Raw genomic sequence first — 9415 nt, 5'->3', positions numbered from 1 at the left:
CCCCCCCCCTCCCTCCCTCACCTACCTGTCCTGTCCATTAAAGGCGGAAAAGCCCCAAAAACTAATCTATATATTTTCAGTAAATATAACATTGGGCTACAGCCACATGTCGGTAAACCTGGCCCAAGGACCGGAAACAGGAACCACTAATTCAAACTCCTCTCATCTAACTCCGAGGGTAAATGTTGAACTAGCCCTTTAATCTAAATGTAACTGCTGCCAGGGTATTAGATATTAGATCACACGTTGGAAACCCTCTTATTGTGATTATCCAGTCTGAATGTCATGCCAAAAAACATTCTGAGGCGGGACGGTGTTAAAAATGTTGATTTTTTTTCTGAAAACTTGTCTGTCTGGTTCCTGCAGCTTTCTATTTTAGGATCTCGAACGTAACCACTTGTTGCTTTGCATTGAAACCTCCGTTTCGATTGTTAACCTAAAAACTGTTTAAGAGAAAGCTGCAGAAAAGAAAAAAGTCTTTCTGGGGAAATGGTGACCACTAATACATCAGATTTGATTTTTTTTTTTTTTTACTTTAGAGTAGATGTGTATTTGTGGTCAGATGTGACAGTTTTGTGCCAAATTGTGAATGATTTTACTGTGATTCTTGTATTGTGCCTGTTATTTGTATACAATGGAAAGCCATTTCTGTCAAAAGGAAAATAAATACCCAGTTGTTTCTTATAAGAAATTAAAGTCCATATCTGAAATAGATTTTATTGTTGAATCTGCAAAGAAAATGCAGCATATTTATGATTGGATCCGTTCATAAATTAAACACCACATCTAGAAAACATCACGAGTCATCTTCTGTAGTTAGCCTGAAATCAGCGTGTGGTCCAATGGTTTAATACACATTATGGATTTTATTTCAGTTTGTTAGGAATGACTGTCCATGAAAGAAAACCTTCTGCTGTTCTTCATGTGTCTCACTGCAGGAACCCGTTTCTTCTGAATCAACTGAGATGAATATTATTGATTTTAAAATAAAAGCTTTTTCTATCAAATTAGTTTTTCAATTGACTCCAGTGTCACAGCTGCGTTATTTCCAGGGCCGGTCGTACACAACAAGGGTTTCCACGGGGATTTAAAAAGGCTAACGTTTCAAAAATAAAAAGAATGGCCTTTATATATACTGTATATATATATATACTGTATGTGTATATACTGTATGTATGTATATACCCATATGTATATACACACGTATACATATATATACACACATTAATAAACATAGTATTTGTGACAGTTTTAAAGTGCATTTTTACACACACATACATATACACACATGTATATATACACACACATATATATGTGTAATGACAGTTTTAAAGTGCATTTTTACACACACATACATATACACACATATGTATATATACACACACATATATATGTGTAATGACCATTTTAAAGTGCATTTTTACACACACATACATATACACACATATGTATATATACACACACATATATATGTGTAATGACAGTTTTAAAGTGCATTTTTACACACACATATACACACATATGTATATATATACACACACATATATATATGTGTAATGACAGTTTAAAGTGCATTTTTCTGCTGATATTTTCTTTCAACTAACAAAACATTCCAGTGGTTCCCAACCTGAGGCTCAGGTCCCTCCAAAGGGTCCCACCAAGATAACTAACCGGTTGTGAGATGATTAATGCAGAAAAGAAGAATAAACTCTGATTTGTTTTTAATAATAAAACCGTAGATTTATATATGGAACATGTCAAAGATGCTTTACGTAGGATACAAATAAAAACAATTGAATAAAGACAACAAGAGTAAAACAACTGCGAGGTAAATAAAAACACAAGGTAGGTTTTGGGGCCTTTTTGAAAAGCAGACAGTGTATTTTTGTGAAATATTGGATATCTTTACCTTTATGAAACCTATGAGACCTATGACGTCTAGTGGATTCTTGGAGTCTTGTGTTTATTAACCCTCATGTTGTCCTTGGGCCAAATTGACCCGTTTTCAGTTAATTTTTTATTTTATTTTTGTCACATAAAATGGGCCGACGAAATAAGACAACATTAAAAATATTAAAAAATATTTGGGAAAAAAAAAAAAAAAAAATCGTCAAAAAAATGCACCCAAAACATTGAAAAAGTGACAAAAATGTTGGAAAAAGTGATAACAATATTGAAAAGAAAAGTGACCATGGTTGACAGGAAGACAACACAAGGGTTAAGCTCTCTACCAGGGCTGGGTCACATGGAGAAACTCAAATATCACGATGTTATTTACGAGCATGCGATTGTAGTTATTATTTTTTTTTCTCCATGCATGTATGTATGCATAGTCATTATGTTCTTCATCCTTTGTTATTAGACTCACGGGCCATAAAAAACAGATACACAAGACAGACACCAATTTTTGATATATCTATATATTCATTCATTTCCATATTACTCATGTGGGTGTTTGTTATGTTAACATCCTGTTATAATGTCTGTGAACTATAGGGACCTTTAATTTCCCCTGGGGGGTCCAATTACGTATCTATCTATATATGTGATTGCAGTAGACATGCAACAACAAACAATTTTAAAAACACATATCTATGAATCGATTTTTGGACTTCTATGATTTTTTGGGGAATTCTAGTTGCTTGACACTTTTGCTTTTTTTGTAAAAACTGTTTTCTTCTTAAGACGCTTTGAACGTTTTTAACTTAATTTTTTCTTTTATTTTTAAGTTTATGATTTTCTCTTTGTCCAGGTTACTATATTGACGATGCTTCTTTAAAAATGTTCGATCTTTTCATCTTCGAAAAAAAAGACAATTTCAATAAAGTAAATAAACGACCCCCGAAACAGCCCTTTCATCTCTGCACATGCGACACACAAAACAACATATGAATGCCCATAAACATATTAATGCCCATAAACATATTAATGCCCATAAACAACATATTAATGCCCATAAACCACATATTAATGCCCATAAACAACATATTAATGCCCATAAACCACATATTAATGCCCATAAACCACATCACACAGCAGTGCAGTGGCTTCTTCACAGCGGCATCATGTTTCTGGTTTCGTGTTCATAAAGGTCTGGCAGCTCCCCCATGCAGGAGGACACCATCCGGACGGAGGCGCACCCCCGGAGCTCCACCTCGTACCGGATGAGCTGCTTCCAGAAGCCGTTGTTCGGCCTCACGACGGGCCGGGACGCCCTCACCCACCTGTGGGCCTCCAGCAGGGGCACCCCGCGGTGCTTCATCAGGTAGGCCATGCACAGCGAGGCGGAGCGGCTCACCCCCGCGTTGCAGTGCACGAGCGTGCGGCCCCCGCGCTCCGCGGTCTGCTGGATCTTATCCGCAACTTCGTCGAAGTGGTCGCTGAGGGGGGACACCGGGGAGTCCGGGAGCGGGATGTGCACGTACTCCACCCCGGGGTGAAGAGGGCGGCGGCTCCTGGTCTCAGTCACGTTCACGATGCACGCGATCTTGCACCGAGCCACCTGGGAGGCGTCACTAGCCGCTCTGCCGTTACTGAGATAGAGATGGTCGGTGACTCGGCACAGGCCTGCAAGACCCGCGAGACCCGACTGATGCATACACGACGAGGACTTTACCACCGCAACACAGGTGTCTTACCGAAATGCTGTGCGTGCCACAGTCAAACCTCCGCGCGACAAGCTAAGGAAGACAACGCAGGAGGAAGTCAATTTTCGTTTCCTTGGATGTGGAAGGAATGTCCCGCCCTACTCCGCATCTGATTGGCTAACACTCGTTGCCTTTGTTGGTTGGAGACGTTAGGTTTAGGCATGAGGAGTGTGATTGGTTAGGGTCAGTGTATCAGAATATCGGGAAAACCAATCAGATGCAGAGTGGGGCGGGACATTCCTTCAGCAAACCCGGTGTGGCGTGAACGCGCACGTTGTCGCCTCCTTCTGGGTGGAGGTCTCAAAGGTAACCATAATAGAGTTTTTTTGTATGCCTACTTATTATAATAAAAAGAATAATATAAATAAAAGATCTTAGTATTACATATGAGCCTACTTTACAATTTTCAGACGCAACAATTTCAAAATGTATTGTTATAGCGTGAAACGTTGCACCTTTTCTATAAAATAAGTAGCCTAACCTACTGAGAAATGCATTGTTATTGTAGCCTGACGACTTTTTCTTGTTATAACTTCATAAGTCTGTGTGTTGTAATACCGTAAAATAACTAATGATGGATGGATGGAACTAAAACGTGAAAAACGTAAACAACTTTTCTCCTGAATACCGTGATACTGATATTCTTTCTTGTCCTTTTAAGTCAATTGAAAGCAGAATACTGTAGCCTCGTGCCAGTTGCTCGGAGGTGTTGTGTCGCTGCTGCTGGTGCCTGCAGGCAGTCCTCGGTTGCCCAGGAAACACAGATGGTGGATGAAGGGCGCGCATACAAAGGACCGTAAACCTGTAGCGGCAGCTGGAGACCGAGCCCCCCCCCCCCCCCCCCCCCCCCCCCCCCCCCCCCGATTCATTCAGCTCCAGCTTCTAGTCAAAGGCGGCTCTGTTCTCTGTTAATACCTTACTTCATTTTCTCTTTGTCGTGCAGCTTCAGGCTCCACTTGAGCCGGTTCTCCCTGCACCGGTCCCCCCGTCAGTGCGCAGCTGTTTCTCGGCACTCCCACATCTGCTGGTCTCGGGCTCGGCGGCCCTGCAGACGACGCTCCGCCGCGGAGCGTGCACGTCGAGGCGGCGGCGACCAGCGCTGGGTCTGCGGGCTGATCACTGCTCACACACGGCGGCGTGGAACAGCTTCGGCAGCGTGTCCCGAGAATGGAAGAAGGTAAAAGAAGAGGAGAAAGAAGAAGAAGAAGAAGAAGAAGAAGAAGTGATGTTTTGGCGCCGTTTGATGCTCGGCAGGTACATGTGAAACCTGGAAATCTCTGGTAGGAAGATAAAGATTCAGGTTTCCATTTTGTTGTTGTTGTGTTTTTATAACCATGTTTTTATTTGGCTAATCAAGCTTAAATCGTATTGATATGATGTTAGATTAGATGCACATGGATGGAGCCATACTGCCCTGCAGAGGAGGGCCTGCGGGAGTCTGTCCTTCCTCAACCTGACAGCCCTGCAGGGTTGATGAATATTAAAATATGCTTATTTATAGAAAAGATGTTTCCAGATTAGACTGAATATCTAATAAATCACGGACAATATGTTGCTGCATGCAGTGCTATAGGCAGTACAGAGCTGCAAAGATTCATTAAATAGTTCTCAACTAGTAAATTAATTGGCAACTAGTTTACTAATCGATTAATCTGTTTGTTTTTTCTCTGAAAATCCTCTGTTTCCAGCGTGTTAAATGTGAATATCTTCTAGTTTCTTCCCTCCTCTGGGACACTTAACTGAATATCTTTGAGTTGTGGACAAAACAAGACATTTGAGGACGTCGTCTTGGGCTTTTTGGGAAAAACTGATCCACATTTTTCACCATTTTCTGACATTTTATAGAGCATAACTCATACAACTATAACCCGTATATGGAGAAAATAATTGACAGATTAATTAACAACAAAAAAGTTGTCAGTTGCAGCCCAATACAGTCTACAGCATGGTAGACACTAGCTATATGTTCATCCAGGGCTGGGAAATATATCGGTGTATCGATATCGCGATATGAGACTAGATATCGTCTTTAATTTGGGATATATCGTAATATCCTGATATGGTGTTAGTAGTGTCTTTTCCTGGTTTTACAGGCTGCATTACAGTAAAGTGATGATGTCATTTCCTGATTTTCCTGTCATTACATCATTTCTGGAGGATATTTATCAAAAATGTCATTGGGTAAATGGTAGGTTCAAAGGTGTAGACATAAAGTTGTTTTGCATAAATGGGTGTAGACATAAAGTTGTTTTACATAAATGGGTGTAGACATAAAGTTGTTTTGTATAAAGTTGTTTTGCATAAATGGAAGTAGACCTAAAGTTGTTTTATATAAATGGGTGACTAAGGGTAATGGGTTGACTAAGTTTCTTTTTGGGGACGTCATTTGAAATTGGGAAAAAATTAGAAGTTGGAAAAAAGGTTATAAATTGCAATATATTGCTGAATATTCAAATCTATTTTTAAAAATCGCAATAATATCGTATCGTGACGTAAGTGTCGTGAATATATTGTATCGTTGAGAGGCATCTGGGGATGGGTTATTACATGGATGAGGATACTCTGCATCCCCCCCCACACACACACACACACACACACACACACACACACACATCATCACATACCCTTCACCATACCTAGAGATAGGCATGGGGAACTTTCCATAAGATCATCTCTCAATGCTAACCAGCTATTAGGCTAACTGAAATAACACCATGCCATGCTACACACCAGTTATAGAAAATGAGCTGAACAAAGTCCCACTCATCTGCCCGACAGCGCTGGGCTTTTCTACGCTGTGACAAGAGTGTATGAATGCAATATGAAGTTGTTAAACTTTCCTAATTTAGTGGCCGGCTGGCTAGTTAGCTAGTTAGCTAGTTAGCTTGCTAGGATGCTCAGTTCTTAGTTCAGCGTAATCTCTATTAGAGAAAAGTGAATGGCCTTGCCAGCCTGCTTACAACTAATCCAATTAAATTAGATTTTATTTATAGTTTTAAAGATATAACAGGAGTTATCTCAAGACACTTTACAGATAGAGTATAGGTCTAGACCACACTCTTTAATTTCCATTAATTCCCCCAAGAGCAAGCATTGAGAGGAAAAAAAAACCTTTTTTTACAAGCAGGGTTCCCCCACCTGCTAGAGCCCACTTTAACAAGTACAATTGTGTATAATTTGTGTCCCCTTCAGTAATTGCTCTTAAGAAATTTTATGTTTATTGTCCCCCCCACCCCCCATCCGCCCCTAACCACCCTAAACTCGTCTCTATGGGGACCTGAGCGGTCTTACACAGCTGCATACAGTAATAAATAGGCAGAATACAAACCAATTACCATGCTTTACCTTTCGTGGCTTTATGTATGAAATGTTCATGAGAACAGCCGGAGCTTTCAGGGAAACATAAAGCAAAGTGAAATCCAAAGAATGAACGCAGAAACACGGCGACTCATCTACCGTAACATCAACTATAGATATTTATGATCAGATGTCACATGTTCCACCCATTGATTCTGATTGTTTTTATTGTTGCAGGCAACCTCGGGTCGGGGTTCCCCGGATTCATCTGCAGCGCTCGGTCGGGACGCTGGGGGGACGCTGGGGGGACCCGGATGGGACGCAGCTGCGGGACAGGTCATGTGTACAGGCTGTTTATTGTCTTTATTCAAATAATGGAGCATTAGTTTTTAACGGCACGCAATATCAGAAGGAGCATTTAATAGTTGGTTAGGTCAGTGGTTCCCAAACTTTTTTGCGTAAACAGACCAGACTAGACCCGACCAGTGACAGGATTTCGTCCCCAGGGGGTCCCCCATGTGATAGAATTTGTGCTTTTAAATGTATTATTACAGAAAATGTATGCAACCCATGACCAACCGAGTAGAGCTGTAACGACAAGTCGACAAATCGATTAGTCGATCGATAGAAAAATAAACAACCAACTATTTAGATAATCGATTAATCGTTAAAGTTATTTTTCATGCAAAAATGGCAGATATGGACAGGCCCTGCTGTTTTCTGTTTGACATCATATTAAACCGAAAATCTTTGGGTTTTGGACGGACAAAACGAGACATTTAAAGACACATCAGCCTGGACTTTGAGAAACTGGGATAGACATTTTCCACTATCTTCTTACATTTTATAGACTTACCGATTAATCAAGCCAGGCCTGTAGTACTCGAGTCCGGTCTTGGACTCAAGTCCGGACTCAAGACCGTTTTTCTGTGGTCTCGGCTTGTCTCGGACTCGCTAGTAGCTGGACTCGGACTTGTCTCGGTCTCGGCCACTGGTCTTGTCAAGTATGGCTTCTGGTCTGGACCGAGTCCAGGTGTCTTTATTATGTTGATAATAATATTGGAGGGAAATGATTGTCTTGATACTGTCATGCATGAGACCTTTATTCTGTCCTGGACTCGGTCTTGACTCGGACTCAAACCTCTTTGGACTCGGCCTTGACTTGGACTCAACTAGTCCTGGTCTTGGAATTGGCTTGGACTTGACTAAGGTGGTCTTGACTACAGCCCTGAATCAAGCCAGCTTAATCAGGAGGGACGGTTGGGTTGCGTCCCGCTTTTTTTTCCTGCTGCTTTGTGTTGTGTGTTCCTCTCCAGTTCCACTGATGGGAAAGCAGACGTGGGGGGGCGGGGGGGGGGGCACGCACCGCCGGCTGGACCTCCGGAGTTCCATCACGACTCCATCGCACCCGGCTGCGCCGCCTCACACACTAGGTACGGGATCTGTCAGCACATTTACACCGCCCCTCATATCTCATATTCACTTTCCACTCTGCACTGTGACTCGTTATATTGGTCTAGATAAATATAAACTACTGAGGCAATTTTTACGGACTCTTATCTTCCCTGTTGCCCACACACAGGATGTGCCCCCCCTCCCCCCCCACACACACACACACTCACACACACACACACACACACACACACACACTCTGTGCTGGCTGAGAGCAGATAAATAGGGAGCAGATAGAACATGGGAGATTAGTTGAGTGTTAAATCGCTGCCATATTTCACACTCTATGCTGCTATCCTTTCCCAGGATTATGGTTGAGAGGGGAGATAACCCCCCCCCCCCCCCCCCCCCGAAAGTGGATCCCAAGACCAAATCCGATTTAGCATTATCAGCCTTTGCTGATTCATCGATGATATATGAAGCGGGATTATCCTGTGAAAAAAAAAAAATGTTTTGTTACACCGGGACAAAACATATATGTCTTATGAAAGAGGCCAGCGGAAATGTGTGAATTCAACAAGTCCTCCGAAACCATACGACGCTATCTGCCGTTTTGCCAATTGACTGTCTAACGTTACCAATGTAGAGACACGCAGGAAAAACTCCATGTTACTCAGAGACAAAGTCATGTAGAGGAGCTGAAAAATAAATACAATACCTTCTGTTAAAATGGATCCAATAAAAACGGTATTTGGAAAAAATATCGTTTTAGTAAATAGTATTGAAGTCACGGTATTTACAATGTGAGGCGAGTCCAGATTTGAGTCGGGCATGCTCAGATTTAAACAGTTTACGGCATAACTGTCACACTAAAATTAGTGAAATTGTCATTACAAACAACAACAGAAGATAGCAGTCATTTAAAAAAACGTTTTAGCTATTATTGTTTGATTGCTAACGTTAGCTCAACACGCCATTCCACTGACAGCCTTTGCTGTGTTTGATGCTAGCTTGTAGCCAGCAGTGAACCAACTTTGTTAAGTAGGTCCATTTATATTTGACAATTGAATTGACAATAC

At 41.5% G+C, this 9415-nt stretch overlaps 1 protein-coding gene and 1 long non-coding RNA gene across 3 annotated transcripts in view; one reads left to right on the top strand and one right to left on the bottom strand.

The window, feature by feature from the left end:
• Positions 1-1502: 1502 nt before the first annotated feature.
• zgc:153044 (dual specificity protein phosphatase 18) lies at positions 1503-3901 on the bottom strand. The gene is made up of 2 exons (XM_032511005.1): positions 3029-3901; positions 1503-2908 (listed from the first exon to the last, which is right to left on the bottom strand). Exon 1 carries the CDS (start codon positions 3596-3598, stop codon positions 3053-3055), a length of 546 nt encoding a protein of 181 aa, XP_032366896.1. The 5' UTR covers positions 3599-3901; the 3' UTR covers positions 1503-2908; positions 3029-3052.
• Positions 3902-4500: 599 nt separating this feature from the next.
• LOC116686073 (uncharacterized) overlaps positions 4501-9415 on the top strand; it is a 22311-nt gene continuing 17396 nt past the window's right edge. For both annotated transcript variants that reach the window (XR_004331143.1, XR_004331142.1), the window contains exons 1-2: positions 4501-4927; positions 7182-8377. This is a non-coding gene — a long non-coding RNA (uncharacterized LOC116686073). The remainder of the gene's footprint in view (positions 4928-7181; positions 8378-9415) is intronic.

Source organism: Etheostoma spectabile, unplaced genomic scaffold, assembly GCF_008692095.1.
Source record: "Etheostoma spectabile isolate EspeVRDwgs_2016 unplaced genomic scaffold, UIUC_Espe_1.0 scaffold310, whole genome shotgun sequence".
In the NCBI taxonomy this organism is placed as follows: Eukaryota; Metazoa; Chordata; class Actinopteri; order Perciformes; family Percidae; genus Etheostoma; species Etheostoma spectabile.
This window is presented reverse-complemented; position numbering and strand designations above follow the sequence as displayed.